General features: G+C 39.3%; 1 protein-coding gene across 2 annotated transcripts in view; it reads left to right on the forward strand.

The window, feature by feature from the left end:
* Nucleotides 1–15,835, forward strand: part of TRPM1 (transient receptor potential cation channel subfamily M member 1) — a 66,820-nt gene extending 50,985 nt beyond the window's left edge. The window contains exons 20-27 of one of the 2 annotated variants that reach the window (XM_038147596.1): nucleotides 607–735; nucleotides 1,058–1,309; nucleotides 1,861–2,035; nucleotides 5,178–5,198; nucleotides 6,801–6,945; nucleotides 9,013–9,212; nucleotides 10,338–10,470; nucleotides 12,310–15,835. In XM_038147596.1, coding sequence (XP_038003524.1) covers nucleotides 607–735; nucleotides 1,058–1,309; nucleotides 1,861–2,035; nucleotides 5,178–5,198; nucleotides 6,801–6,945; nucleotides 9,013–9,212; nucleotides 10,338–10,470; nucleotides 12,310–13,573 — 2,319 coding nt within the window. In that variant the 3' untranslated portion in view covers nucleotides 13,574–15,835. The remainder of the gene's footprint in view (nucleotides 1–606; nucleotides 736–1,057; nucleotides 1,310–1,860; nucleotides 2,036–5,177; nucleotides 5,199–6,800; nucleotides 6,946–9,012; nucleotides 9,213–10,337; nucleotides 10,471–12,309) is intronic. The other variant, XM_038147597.1, reaches the window with a different exon arrangement.
* Nucleotides 15,836–16,143: the final 308 nt, after the last annotated feature.

Below are 16,143 nucleotides of genomic sequence, written 5' to 3' on the forward strand. Positions count from 1 at the left end.
GTTTGTATGCCTCTGGCTTCAGCTGAAGAGTGTATTCTTCCCAGAAGGGCTCAACCACATCATTACAGAGTGGAGAAAGCAAGTGGGCTGTATGGCTCTTTATTTTCCCTACCCCTCCAGGCAGATGCTGCTCACAGCTTTACTCCCTGTTCTGCCTTTATCTGCCTTGAGATGGTGGGTAAACATTTCACACCGAAAACTCCATTATTTAGAAAACTCCATTTTCTCCCTGAAATATCTTTTGATTTGTTACTGTTTTGCTTCCAGGTTTGTTTTTTCCCTTTTAAGTCACTGAATCCTTTTTGATTTCTTAACTCTGAATTTCTAAGCTCTCAGAGTTTTTTAGTTTGGCTGGTCACCAAAGGCTTCTGTGCAGCTTGGAGACACCAGCACCATCAGTTGGACATTTACACGAGTGGTTATAGAAAACTGAGTGTTAGCTCTTTTGGCTTACACTAATAATCCAGGACTGTGTAATGGAAATTAGTGGAGACTGGGGTGTTTTTTTTGTGTAAGTAATCTCAAGTAATTGAATACTGCCTAATTTGGAAGGATCCTCAGATACATCATCTAGAGTCCATGAAGGATTTTCCTCTTTTTTGGCAGATATCATACCTTGGTTACTTGATGTTATTTAATTACATCATCTTGGTGCGGATGGAACGGTGGCCATCAGTCCAGGAATGGATTGTCATCTCCTACATCGTGACTTTGGCTTTGGAGAAAGTCAGAGAGGTAAAGTCTGCCCATACCAACAGCTCATAATCCTTAGAACAAAGCTTGCTCTTAGAGATTATAATGGCATGGACTTGTGCACAGGGTTGAGAGGTCACACAGGAGAAAGAAGAGTCTCATATTCTGAATATACTAATGACTAAAAGTATTCTTGCTTGAAACAAATTTTGCTGACAGTGGAGGGCGTCTGAAATTCAGACACCTGTTGAATATGACAAGATTGGTCTTTTTTCATGACCATTACTTCAAAAATGTAACTTGGAGTTTTCTTCTAATTGTTTTGTTGTTGTAAGTTCATTTGTTTCTTTGTTTTTTATTTCAGATTTTAATGTCAGAGCCTGGCAAGCTGAGCCAAAAAATCAAAGTTTGGCTCCAGGAATACTGGAACATTACTGACCTGGTGGCTATTTCAGTATTTATCATAGGAGCAATTCTTCGCCTGCAGAACCAGCCTTACATGGGTTATGGAAGAGTGATTTACTGCGTAGATATAATTTTCTGGTACATTAGAGTACTAGATATCTTTGGTGTGAACAAATATCTGGGACCTTACGTCATGATGATTGGAAAGATGGTTAGTGCCTAAATTGCTATAAATGATGTCTTTAAGAACTTCGTGGGAAACTAAACTCCCTTCTGCTTTAAAAACAGGTTTTCTATTGAGTAGGACTGAATACAGCCTGTGAAAAGTTGCCATAGGAATGTCATGCACACACACAAGATGTTATACTGATGCAATAACAGATTGCAGGTACACCAGGATCATCCAGAAACCCATGAGCTGTGCACCCGAGGTGGTCCAGCAATGATTATTACATCATCTCTTTGCAGCCACAGAGGAGGTCTGTACTGAAAGCACAGCATACTTTTGATGCAAAGGAGAACAGGGATAGCAAAGGATTTAGCATTTTAAGTGTTTTTAAATATAATCTGGTATTCCTTTAAGTAACTGCTTTCTCTGCATTTGTATGCATGCCCAATACCTGAGTAGTACTTAAAGCACAACGTCCCGAAGATTCTCTTGCTGTTTTCTTGTTTGCTGCACTGCATGTTGGCAGACAGACCTGCTGCTGCCACTGTGCTCCCTGGTGGTGCTGAGAGCCTCTCTGTGGTCTCTCCATGCAGATGATTGACATGCTGTACTTTGTGGTCATCATGCTTGTGGTTCTGATGAGCTTTGGAGTAGCCCGGCAGGCTATCCTGCACCCGGATGAGGAGCCCTCCTGGAGACTGGCACGCAACATCTTCTACATGCCCTACTGGATGATCTACGGAGAGGTGTTCGCTGACCAGATAGACCGTAAGAGTAGAATTCATAGTAAGAGTCTGTTTCCTGTTTCTGAGGCAGATGATCAGATCCAAATTAAAGACTGCTTTTAATTTGGAAGTAGTGTTTTCGATTTACGACGATATTGTTGTGGTTTTCTTGTGGCAGACCTGAGGCTGAGCAATTTTCTCTTCCCCACCCACATGTCTGCTCTCTTGGTTTATATTCAAATTCAGTTAACACAGGAAGTGATCTAGTCTGGAATATTCTCCTGTCCAAGAGCGTGGCAGTGTGAAGTGTTCTGTTTACTTACAGGGATCAACAGAGATCATTCTGAAATCTTCTTTTCATTCAAAGGTTTACTAAGAGTCAGTCCCAGCAGAAAAAAAAGAAATAACTCCCTTGTGCAGGAAGGTTAAAATACACATATCCTTTCATCTCCAACTCACAAGCAGTGAGCTCATACATTTTTACCCCCAGTCATATATCTGTCTGCTTTCAGGAACATTTCCATTTCATGAATCACTCAGGTTGTTCTTTTCTACACCTATGGGAAAACAAAACAAAGAAAGCAATCTTCACTTGATTAGCTTTGGATGTGGAAACAGCCTTTCTTACAGGAATCTTGCACACTTTAAAATATACCTGTCAGCATTTTAAAGGAGATGTAAGCTGTCCTCTTAGTGCTAATTTTGTGTTAATATTTGACATTTGTATGGCAGTCCAATGTGCAGCTGGCCTCCTCTAGTGTGTATCATGTAGTTTGTACTTTGTCTGACATAGTACAAGCTGCCGTTTCAGCTTTGTGTACGTGTTACTTCGGTCACCTGCATATACTGACAGGTAGGGATGTGGAAGGCTGAAGAACCTGAAGGTCTAAGTTCAAAATCCCTTAAGGTTCATCATCATGAGAAGCTTTTATTCTAAGTGTCATTAAAGTGTACTTTAACTGTTCAGAAGGGAATAAAGTGTCATTAGTCTGTTTCTGAACAGTGCACAATCTGATCAACTTTGTTTTCTTAATGAATGTTTGTTTCAATAATGTAACTTAGGGTACAGTAAGTTACTCTGGACAAGTGAAAGGTCAAGCCAGTCATCTGCTGGCTGATACTGCAGTTTTGGTGCACATGAGAGAACTTGAGCTTATCCTGGTTCACAAGTGGGACAATTCTCCCACAGAGAGGAAATGACTGTAATGGGCTAACCCTTATCTCATGTTCAGTTTGAACAAAGAATGTTTGCCAGTGTAGACAGTTTGATTTCTTTATAAATCAAAGGTCACACCTTACCAGCCAACTTTAGTGTAAGAGGTGTTCCAGGCTTCTCTGATGCTTCCAGTCATTTCTCAGTCATACATTCAACATGCTTTCCATTAGAAATCTTCCTTCAGCAGTGCAAAAGATTTGGGGGTCAAAAGGTTTGGACTTTTTGGTTGTACAAGTTCAGCTACTTGATCCTTCCCAGGTCAGAGGCTTTGCTGTGCATAAACTGACTCGGAAATGTGTGGCTTTATGTTGTTTTAATATAAAAGTAGTTATGGCTGTGCAAAGCATTCTTCTACACTGCCTTACAATTGTTCTCTACATTTGTCCTGTGTAGAAGTCTATGAACTGACTCCTGAAGATCTTTTTGCTTTCAATAAGAAATTTTCCTTCTAATCTGTCTGTGGTTCTCTGTAAAGACACCACAAAAGCAGCTTCAGAAGTCATTGGGGAGTAATGGCTATGGACAGTCTAATATGACTCTGACTCAAGAGCTAATGGCTGGTTTTGGCAAGGTCCAGGAGTGTAAACAATTTATGGAAAAAGTATTTAATCAAATTTTCCCTTTGAAAGAAGGTAGTTGGACTTTGTCAGTAGCTTCTCTGAGGACAGGAAGAATCCTATAGATTCATCTGGAGATCACAAGTCAGAATTTGCTGGGCTTAGAAGGTACCTTTGGAGATCATCCAGTTGAACTTTCCTGCTCAAAACAGGGCAAATTAGATTTATCCCAGATTGCTTAGAGACTGCCCAGTGGTGTTTACAGTAACTTGAAGGATGAAGACTGTGCAGCCTCTCTGGACAACCTGGTTTAAATGGAATTGCCCATCTTTCCACCTTTGCCCACTGCTGCTTCTCCTTTCACTGAGAAGAGTCTGGCCCTGTGTTCTTTTCTCCCACACATCATCAGGTATTTATAGCATTGGTAAGATCTCCTTGACCTTCTCTAGACTAAATTATCCCAGCTTTCTCAGCCTTGCCTCGTTTGTCAGATAGTCCAATCTCCTCAGTAATCCCTGTGGCCATGACTGGACTATTCTGATACGTCCATGCCTGATTTCCATGGGGGAGCTGAAAACCAAACACACAAGTCCAGATGTGGTTTCAGCAGAACTGAATAGAGGCAAATAATTACCTCCCTTAATTTGCTGGTAACACTTTCCCTAATGCACCCCAGGAAACCCCAGGAAGTCTTGTGTGGTTCACCCTCTTTAGAAGATGAGCACAGGCAAGAAGTTATCAGCATCTTGTACCCAACAGCATCATATTCTTGAACAATAAAGAAGCCTGGTTGAGTTTCTTTCAATCGTGTGACTTTTCTTACCACCATTTACAAATTGGCAGGCAAGTATCCAGACTGGTAGTCAAAATGGGCATTAATGGTACTGATGTTTTTACAGTGTAAAATAGCATGTCTATTAGTTGAAACATAGCTATTGAAAAGAAACAGCTGACAAATTCAAAGCCAGGGTGGTTAAAAAAAAAAAAGAAAAGAAAAAAAAAAAAAGAGAAAATATTTCCATAATAGCTGAAAGAATGATTTTTGTGTGATAATTTTGAGTTGCTTGATGTTGCCGGCCAGTTTTGTTTACTTGCCAGAAATATCATGTATATTTAAATGATCATCTGCCAGAAGCATTTTGTGATATATTATTATCATTAGTTTGCTGCCATATGTAACATTTGGGGAAAACAGCATGAAAAGGAAATTGCAGAATGCAATGCATTTTTAACAAAGACATTTTTTCTCAGCATATGTCTCTACTGTTCTGACATTTTAGTTGCTTATCCTTTCTTGGCAGCAGAACTGTATTTCCAATCATCTTTTTTTTGGGCTCTGTTTATTATTGTATTCTTTTCTTTTTTTCTTTCCCTGCCTCCTTTCTATTCCATTCCTTTGGACTCGTGTTCAGTCTATGCCATGGAAATCAATCGTAAGTCTCTGGGGAGAGCTGATTATTTCATTTAGCTGAATATGTTCATTAATGTTTTTCTTGACTAGTTACTCATATTTTAATTACAGTACCCATGCAATATTCAGGTGTGAATGTTGTTCTTCTACTGTAATTGTTTCATTCTAAAACAAGCAGAAGAAAAGTATTTTAACATAAAATGCAGATCAGAAGTTTTAACTGAGTTGAAGTTGTTGTTAAGACTTGTTTCTGGTACATCAACAGCAAAATAATCAGGGTTTTTAAATTATGATGCATAAGTGGCATTGTATAACTAATTCCCTTTGATTACCTAGATACAATATTACTGTGGTTTTGGCAGTATTTTTGTTGATTCTTTGAATAAAATTAGGATTCACCTAATTTTCCTGCTATACTTATCTTAAGAAAATGAGGGAAAAATTTAGGTCTGATGTTTGTAAAACAAGTAAAATAAATGCTGTTAATTACAGTCCAAACAGGTCTTTGAGACCTCAGTAAATAAGCTTAGTTTGTGTTCAAATATTTTGAAGTATTCTTCAAGTGAGGTTGAAGCACTGTGGTTTTTTTGCAAAATTTTTAAAAATACTGGGTTTTCTATTCATATAAACTAAATCTGTTATGAACTCTGACAGACTTTCAATTTGCTTAGATTACAGCTAAGGAACCTGTGGCTGACAAAAACTTCACCTGCTACTAAATAGTTCCAAAAGTTAGCCTTGTATTTGAAATCAGATATGTTGGCACTGCACTTACAGTCAGAACAAAATTGCTGCATTTTCCCAACTCCAAGATAGGTCTTGCCCAATACAACCTATGTAATCTTAGAATGACTTCAGGCAATTATTTTATATTGGTTTGATCAATATTCTCAATTTCTGTCCCATTCTCAGTAGTCTTATTTTGTTTACGATATACTTTTCATTTTAGAATTGGATCTTTTTGGTAGCATTAACCTGCTGGTGACATTAACAGCCCCAGACAGGTCAAGTAATATCCTGGGATCCATCTAGGGAATCCAGTAAGGGGCAAAAAGAGACAGGGCCAGAGACAGAAGGGTCCATCCAGGGGACTAACACTGGTCCAAGGTCCATCCTGGAGGCAGCAGTGACACACAGCTCAGGCAGGGACAGGTGTGCAGAGGGGGCTTAGGTGTAAACCCCCAGCTGGTCAGGGCCATTAAAGGCCTCTTCAATACTCTGGGCCCCCATAAATGTTGGATTTATGCTCAGCACTCTGTTACCACTGAAGCGATGCTTTTATCTCTTTGGCAACGTATGTTTACAAGTTAGATTTAATAATTTGTTTGTAATTCCACTATTAATATGTATGTGTACACATTAAGATCTGGTCTTTGACTATTACTGTGAAAGAAAGAAAATCCATGAGAATGTGAATAGAAAGCCACACTGTGCAGTAAGGAGTTGCCTCTCTGTTCACCAACATGGAAGCAGAATTTGAAGTAGAAATTATACATACTTGCTCCTGGAAATAAACTGACAAAATACGGCAACGTTTATGCTTGTGTCATCATTAAATAAATGAGAACAGTATTTTTAAGTATCAGGCAATTTGTGAAAAATACCTTTCCTGTTTTTCCTTCAGCTCCTTGTGGGGACAATCTTTATGATGATGATGGTAAACGCCTTCCTCCGTGCATCCCAGGGGCCTGGCTCACTCCTGCTATCATGGCCTGTTACCTCTTGGTAGCAAATATCCTGTTGGTAAACCTGCTGATTGCTGTCTTCAAGTACGTAAACAATCATGCATCTTTGTCTTATTGTCAAGATAAAGTTTCTGTTTGAGTCCAACAACTGATTCTGCAAGGGTTTGCGTTCACTCAGGACCTCACTATTCCATGGATGTCACTGGCAAACACTGGCAGCAGGGTGTACCCTGGAGAAGAGTGAGGAAAGGTGGCTTTGAATTTGCCAGCGATGTGAGAGAAGTTGGCTACTTCCAGTAACTTTCTAATGGATAGTGACAGGCCTCAAGGTTGCTGTGGAAAGATGAGAAATAGGATCCATGAAACCTGGCACACACCTGCCAGAAACCCGTGTAGCCACTGGCAGTCACAGCTCTGCGGGAGAGCAGCAGGACAAACTCTGAATGTCAAAAGCCTGAGGCATTTCCACTGCATCATCTGGCTTTTGTCGTGTTTTGTTTTCCATTTAGAAAAAGAAATTAGGGCCTTGCAGAGTCCTTTCATGACCTAAAAAAATAGTCTGTATTGCCTTGAACCATCAGGTAGGATGGCTATGTGTTGCCACAGTCTGTGGCCAACCCAAGCAGTGTGCAGTATGCACATATCTTTATTTAGACTTATCTGGAGTAAAACAAAATAAATTTCTGCTGCTTGCTCTTCCTACCTGCACTTAGGTTGCATGCTTTTCCTCTCATGATGTAGGAATTAAAAAAATAATGACTTGCTGACAATAATTTTTGAACAGAGCACCTGAGAAAAGCAGGTGATCCATTTTTGTTGCCTTCAAACATGTAGTTTTGGAGGGCTTGTCAGTGTAAGCTTGTATCACAAATGCAAAAAAATAGTACTTCGTGTGCCCAGAAATCTGCAGCTCACAAAGCCTGCCTTTCATTTGATGTATGTAGCTTAAAAGGTCATGAATTTAAAGCACTCAAATGCCAGTCACATAGCTGGGGAGAAGGGGAAGAATCTTACAATGGTAGCTATTATTGGCTGAAGGACCAAGGAATCAGCAGTTTGGGAAGTAGGTCATGCTGTTAACTCCTGCCATCCCAGCCTGCTTGCACAGGCTTGAGAGCTAGCTGGGGAATTCCTGCTGTAAAGGAGACACGGAATGAAGACAGATTGTTACTCATCATTGATCATAGTCTCACGTAGACTTAACCTAAAGAAAGTAAAATCTCTGTGTACACAGGAATTCTTTGGTTTCAAATAGATGTTTTAACTGGTTTTATGAATATAGATATCCTAAAGCACATGAAGTTAGGAAATAAATGGACAGAAAATATAAAAAGGAAGTTTCCAGTATTATCACCATCATAGAAGTGGAGTGAGCTGTCTGAAGATACTTTAAAATAGCTTGAAAAGCCTTTTCTAAGACAGAATATTAAGTCTGCTTTCTCTTAGTTGGTATTTCATAACTGTGACTATTGTTATCTCTGGATTGACTACTATCACTTCATACCAACTGAATTTCAAAATTAAACTTCTTTAAAACACACCTTACTTTGCTGCAAAAATGATGAAGCTTCCAAGAATAAGTTTCTTTACAAGAATATGCACCGTGTTTTCGAATCAGAAGTTTGAGAGAGTAAAGTTTGAATTTAGGACATTCTGTGAAAACTTGAAAAGTCTTCTATGTAGGTCAAGCTGATTAGCATATTAAAGGCAAACTATGTGAAGCTTCTGAGTTTAGCATACAAAATACTTTTCATGGATTTAATACTTTGTGTAGCAACAAATACTGGCGTGTGTTAAAAGAAAGAGTTTATAACCAAGCCCCAAAATACCAATTATGTGATGCATAAATTGTGTGAGTTTCTTTTCACTGGCACCTAAGGGATTTGTACAGCAGGAGCAAATGGTCTGAGAGGACTCTTCTGAGTGGTGCCTGAGGGATGCAGAGCACCTGCTGTTTGCTACCTTCAAAAGGGGTAGTGAAATCATGAGTTCAATTTAATCCTTAGTTCAGTAGCACCAACAAAGAGCTGAACCAAGCAAATCCTGTGGCTCCACGAGGTTATTTAGCTGCTGCTTTTTTCAACATAGTACTTGCTCAATGAGCAACAAGATTAGGGGCCTCATAGAAACTGTGCCTATGTTTCCTTTCAGCAATACCTTCTTTGAGGTAAAATCAATATCCAACCAAGTCTGGAAGTTCCAGCGGTACCAGCTGATCATGACATTCCATGACAGACCTGTCCTGCCACCACCAATGATTATCTTCAGCCACATCTACATCATCATCAAGCGGATCTGCTGCCGCTGCAAGAAGGGTGATGGAGACCAGGATGAGCGTGACAGGGGACTGAGTATGCAAGAAATCTTCTCTAAATTGAGCTCTTTGCACCATTTTAGCAGAAAGCAGCAGCTTCTACAACACTGACCTGTTTTGTTCACCTTGCCCATCAAGTGTATTTGCAGAAGAGAGTATGGGCCAATATTTGTGTCAAGTATTTGTATTTCAACAGCTCTTGGGCTCTGTGGGTGCCTGAGAATTTGCAACTCTCAGATGCTAATAAAGACCTGCTTTCTTAAAACAGTGAGATGGTATCTACTCAGTCCAGGGGTTTACCAAATTCTGGTGAAGCCCATATGTTGGGAGGGGCAAACAGGAATTACAGAAGGGATACAGTTTCAAATGTCAGCTATAGCGTCAGCTCTGTGATTGTGAGCAATCTGTGACTGTGAGTATCTCCACTATAATTTAGAGATTTATCTGTCATTTCACAGGGAAACTGTGAGGATTCTTCTCCTAACATACTCTGTAACTGTTAATTAACGTTTTCATTATATCCCTCATGGAAATAATGTGACGGATGCTCACAACATCCCTCTATTTCTACATTTCACAGGAAACATTTTTGCACAATAGGAAAGAGAAAAAGGAAGAAAGGAAATTTAACACTCCTTCCAAATGCAAAGGGACAAATCCAGATAAAGGATGAATTGTTCCCAAAATGTCCCTTTGGATTTTTCTTATATGATTAGAAATTTCTTATCATATCATCCAAAGAATATCTGTGAACAATCTGCTAAGTTTATCTGTTGCCTATAACTCTCGTCCTTTTAAGAATAACACTTGAATGAAGGAATTATCAAACTGGCAGAGATTGCCCAGGTCTTTATCTTGTAAAATCTGGTCAGTTTGTTCAATGCACAGCAGTTAAACAGTGTCAAAGTCATTCAGAACATTGAGCCCCCTGTGGATGGCCATGGAAGTAGATGATGCTCATAATGTATTCCATTCCTTCACAGCTCTGCCCATCTTTAGCTAAGTGCTCATTGCTTATTTTTAAAAATCATCTGTTCATTTAGTGCAGGAGTAGAATCTGCAGTTATATCCATGTCCGAAATAAACTGCTAATTTGGATTTAAATTGTCTGCCAGAAGATCAGAAAAAGGAAACTCCTCTTTTGTTCTTCTTGTTTGCACAGAGTTATTTCTGAATGATGAAGAGCTAAAAAAACTCTATGAGTTTGAAGAGCAGTGTGTAGAAGAATACTTCCAGGAGAAAGAGGATGAGCAACAATCATCTAATGATGAACGCATCAGAGTTACGTCTGAAAGGTACCTATTGTAACAAAAAAATCCACTCTATTGTTTGGAACAGTCTTTTTAATATCTTCTTTATACCCATGGTCGAGTGAAAATACAAAAGATTTTGCTCTTGAAGAAAGCCACCACCAACTCAGAAGCTCTGAATCCCAAATAACTATCTGAGCAGGTGCATCTCTCAAAAGAGCAAGCTTCTTGTTATTCCTTGTGTTTTGTCACTAAATCTGCTGGTTTACATAGCTTTGTTATAAGAACATCTTTGCTTATGGTGAATTTTGTACCTCTTATCCATCTGAGGATCACAGTGATGATTTTATACATTTGAGAAAATCGCTGCTTGTTGAGCTTCCACCAGTTCATCCAAGCATGAGAAACATGTTGGAACTTAATGACAAAAGCTCTGAGGGTTCTTCCCTTGCACCTGTGGTTTACATTAGGGTCTGGCACTTAAAACTGCTGAATTTTAATCTCTGCCAGAGTTTCTCTTGCAGGCTTTGAACAAGGCATTTAGCTTTTCAGTATGAACTTCCCCATTTAAAAGATAGGGAATATTCTCATGTTAATCATTATGCTTGCTCTGAGGACTAGGTAATGCTTGCACATTGCTGTGTAAGCCCACTGAGCTAATGGCAGCAGCCTTTTTTACCAGATCACTTGGCAGGACTGTTCCCAAAGGCTCTGCCTATTCTGTCAGTAGATCCGAGTCAGTCAAGAGATGGGGTCTTTTGTCACTTCCTTGAAATGAAGAAAATTCTCCATGTAATGAAAATCATACACATTTTAAACACTCTTTCACTTAATCTGTCTCACAGTATTCTGTTGATTAAGTACCCCACATACATATATATCCATATATCTGTTTGTATCTTCATTTTAACAATTGTTATGAATTAGCTCTGTGAGCCATATAATTCTTTAATAGATAAAATTCTTTCTCTTGAGAGAGGTCCTGAACATCTTGCATTATTATATTTGAAATTTGAGAATAGAGAAGTAAATTAAACCTGCTACATATATTCTATCACACTGGTTATCCATGGCAATTTGTCAAATTCCTCGGTATTGTGGCAGAGAATAAAGCAGGGCTGATAAGCCTCACTGATTCACTATGGTCTATGGCCACAGAGCAGATTTGCTTATTTCTCATGGCTCCTTGCTCCAGATGCTTTGTCATCTTTTGTGTATGGGAGCAAGAAAAAGTTCATTTAATTTCCACAGTAGACTTATTAGTATATTATCTCTAAGCCACATTCCAGTTAATTATCTTTATATGCATTTTTCTAGTACCATCACATCCATTATGATATAAATGATGAGAAGAAAAAGTATTATTTTAATTGAACTAAACAAATGTTCCACTCCCTTCAGCTGATACAAAATAGAAAGGTATTTCAAGAGCAAAAGCAATCCCATCAACACCTCTATATGTTTCTCTCTCATACAGCTGCAGAACCTGTTTTACAACACGCTTTGATGCTATTCTAAGTCACCCCGTGAGCACGCCTTTAGAAAGTACTTTTCATGTAATTAATTTGATGCTTCACAGTGAAAGAGAACAACTGAGCACGCAGTGGGTGGCACACGCAGAAATGTTAATAGAAGTCTGTCCCTAAGGGCTCTCCTGCCATAAATATAAGGGCAAAGTTCAAATACCCCTGTAATATGGTGTACAGAAAGCATAGATAACGAGAAATGCTCGTGATTTTGTTGCTACCCATAGGAAAAAAGAACAAGGCGTGATACACACCACAAAATTCTGCCTTAGGAACAAACTGGGAGCTGTGTGCCTGTAATGGGTTACTGCACCATTCTACAGGTCCTGTTCTCTGCTTCCTTTCTTGTACTCCACAGAGTTGAAAATATGTCGATGAGGCTAGAAGAAGTGAATGAAAGAGAACATTTTATGAAAGCGTCTCTCCAGACAGTCGACCTGCGTCTGTCTCAGCTGGAGGAGCTCTCCGGTCGGATGGTGAACGCTCTGGAGAAGCTGGCGGGCATCGACAAGTCCGAGCTGACGTACTCGCGCTCGCGGGCTTCGTCAGAGTGTGATGCCGCCTATCTCCTGAGGCAGAGCAGTGTCAACAGCTCTGATGGCTACAGCATGTACAAATACCACATCAGTGGTGATGAGCTGACCTACGATGACAGCACCACCCCTATGTCACCAGCCATGCGTAAAAAAGCCCACTCTATTGGTACCAAAGAAGACGGAGCAGACCCGAGGATGCTGGTCCCAGAACACCAAACTGGACTCCATACCTCGAGTCCTAATGCAGTTGCTACAGCAGATCACAGTAAATCTACATCAGAACTTGCACAGAATGTTTCCAGAGCCCATTCTGGTTCAGGTGGTTTGGGGAGTGAAAAGCAGGGGGTTTTCAGTAGCGATGGAATGATTCCTCAAAGTGTAAACCAGATGAATGCTGTTACGAACAGTCAGTCAGTAGCAGGACCAGATTTTCAGAACACTCAGTTAAAAGTAGAACGTACCAAGTTAGAAGCAACCATCTCTTACCCCTTGGACAAATCCAACGCAATGCGCTATTTTCCTCCTGAAGCTTTCAGTGCTTGTCAAACCACTATGATGAAGTCAAGGAGCTTTATATTTGCACAAGGTGGAAAGCTGGTTGGAGGAGTTAACAACTGGACCTCGGAGTACAGTACCATTATGGATCAGGTGTGCCCTTCTGCAATTGAACAGTGGGCCACAGAGTGGAAATACGAAGTTGAGCAGCAGCTTTCTCAAGAGCGTCCTCCAGAATACCCCGGGTTGATCTCTGAAGCAGAAAGGCAAGCGGAGGAGAAGCAGATGGACACAGATGATGATAGTAATGTTGGTGAAACAGGTATGAGTGCCTCTTACACCTCTATGCCTGCCCCTGTCAAGGCTGAGAAGGAGAATTTCCTGTCAGCAAAGCCAGAACGGACTCCTGGGTTCCCATCAGTACGCTCCAAGAGTTTGCACAGCCATTCCCGGAAAGCCAAGTCAGTGAAGGACAAATTAAATAGACCAGGACATGCCAGCAGTGTAACTAATTTGGTGGTAGCGTTTGGCAGTGCAACAGAAGAACAGAAAACCAGGCAAGAAAATGCATCCACCGAAACTGAATGTTAAAGTGGCTTATGGCCCCTGTTTTACCAACAGCTGAGAAAGCAGAGTGATTAATTGAACAAATTAGGGATTTTAAAATTAATTTCTAAAGAAGAATTGTGAATATATGTATTTCTCTTCTTTTAAACTTAATAGATACATGTTCTGTTCTTAAATAAATGCTTGCTGGGTTGGGTGAAAGGGAGATGTTCTCTCAGAGGCAGGTAGAAAGTAGGTACAGTCCACGGATGCCGACTACATAGATATTCCTTTGTTCCATTTCAGCCTCCCTCGTACACTCATTTACTGACAAGCTCATGATAAAAGCTCTTAGAGTAAGAGCAATATTGTAATGTAATAATTTTATCAGAAGATTTCTCAAACTGAACAAATTTTTAACCAGCCTTTAAGTTTTATCCTTACTTATGCAGCTGGTTTCTTTGTAGCCATGGTGTTTTTCAGATCAAAACAAAGTTGTTGGAGGCAAGGCAAAATTATGCAGTCCCCTCTTTCACTTCTGTTTCCATGGATGCTTCTTAGCTTCTCTTTCCGAATGGCATGACATGGCAGTTCTCATCCAATAAAATAGGTTAGAGTGGCAAAATACAGTTGTGTTTGGAGAAATCTGACCTGGAAAGCCACGTGTAGATGTATTCTTAATCTGTCCTTGAACTTTAGTGGCATAATCTTGCTTTCAGAATCACATCTGTCCCCAACCCAAAGCATGCTGACAGCCTTAAACTGTTGAAAAACAGTGATCATTGTTTCAAAATGTTTAGGGACATTCTAATAATATCAAGTAGATAGATATTTTAATAATAGAAATCCAAGATCTGCATTAGTGCTTTGTAAAAATGAGGATGACAACCGAAGTCCATGTAGACGTAGAATAAGATTCTGACTTTTCTTAGACGTTTGCGAGGGAAAACAAATGAAAACAGAACAGGAAAGAACAGAACCTGTTCTGGTCAGGTGAGATCAAAATACAGCTGATCTTTGCTTGAAACAAATCTACTGTGACAAATTCATCTTCCATTTTGCAATTTCATTATGACACGTGAGGAACAAGGAAAATTTTTCTAGGAGTCTATCTAAACAAAATGTAGATTTTCCAGATGAGAATGGAAATTCTGTGCATTTTCTTGAGTAAATTTCAGAAACAAATGTCAAAGAAGAAAAAAAAGACTCTACAGCAAAAGTGTTTTGAAGACTAAGAGTGGAAATCAACATTCATGGTTAGGTGTATCCAGAGCACTTGTCTCTGCAGTGGCATTCTGAGTACCAGGTTTTGATAATTTTCTTCATAATAACAGGGTGTTACTTGGGTCATTCTTCCCTGTTAAGTTTTAGGAACTTTGATTTCCCAAATATTCAGCACCTCTCTTCGCAGGGGATGCTTACCACTGAGCAATTTTGAAAATTAGTTAAAGGCAAAATACTGGTCAAAGGTTTATGCTTAACTCATTATCCATCAGAACTCATTCATATGCTATTTTGAAAAGATGTCATTTCTTTTTTCACTCACCATCAGCCCCACAGTGCAGGTCTCAATGTCCTCCTTGACAATGACGCTTACAGCATTTTGACATGCAGAGATTGATGGATTGACTCTATAAATGCATTAATGGTATCTGATTTGTATTGTTTGCATTATATTTTCATACTCCTGAAGTACTGTTACCAGACTGAACAATCATGGAAAGGGCACAGACATTTCACAAAGTTCAGTCATCATTTCTTTTGGATTTTTGCTATCTTGGTTCTTACCAGCGGGTTTACTGGTTTCACTGCTGTTGGAACAGCGTTGGTATTTTGCTTTTTATGTGGGCTTCTCCAACTTAGGGAACTTGACATTTTGTAAAAACAGAATGACATTTGAAATTGTTTCACTTCCATGTTTACTTCTGTGTTACCATTCTGTGCAACTACATAGCCATTGTGTATACGTGGTTAAAGTAGCCTCCAGTTTGCCAATGCCTTTTTATTGTTTGCCTGCACGTTCACCAGAAATGGATTCGTTAACAAACACAAAGGGATGCAGCTTTTCAGCACTGTGCTAAACAAGCAGTATGCATTGTGGAATGGAATAGAGTGTGTTGCATACCTCTTGTTACATTGTTTTTACAAAATGTGTGTTAATCATGCTTTTGACCACTTCATTTTTTTCAGCATTTACATTGAAAATTTATCTGATAGCATGTAGATTTCAAACAAAAATCTTTTACCTTTGTATTTATATACTTCCTTTGTGTAAAAATATTTATAAAGAAACATATGAAAAATATGGTAAATTAATTCAAAATACCAGTTTTTTCTCTATAATGTCCGAACACTTTACTAATCTGTTTCTTCTTATGCAGTGCATGGACCAAACATCTTCTAAGCAAATTTTTTTTCCTAACAGTTGCCAGTAATTTTGCATAAAATTTTCTATAGAGGGATGATTTTAAGAGGTTTGGATATTTTCTGTGCTCTCACACAGCATGAACTGAATGACAACCTCTCTGCCCTTACATGTGAAGTAACAACAGTGGCTTTGGCAGAGTCATTTTAGACAAACAGCCATTTTAATAAGATTTAAATATGGTTTTGTA

The sequence above is a fragment of the Motacilla alba genome, chromosome 10 (assembly GCF_015832195.1).
Source record: "Motacilla alba alba isolate MOTALB_02 chromosome 10, Motacilla_alba_V1.0_pri, whole genome shotgun sequence".
Classification (NCBI taxonomy): domain Eukaryota; kingdom Metazoa; phylum Chordata; class Aves; order Passeriformes; family Motacillidae; genus Motacilla; species Motacilla alba.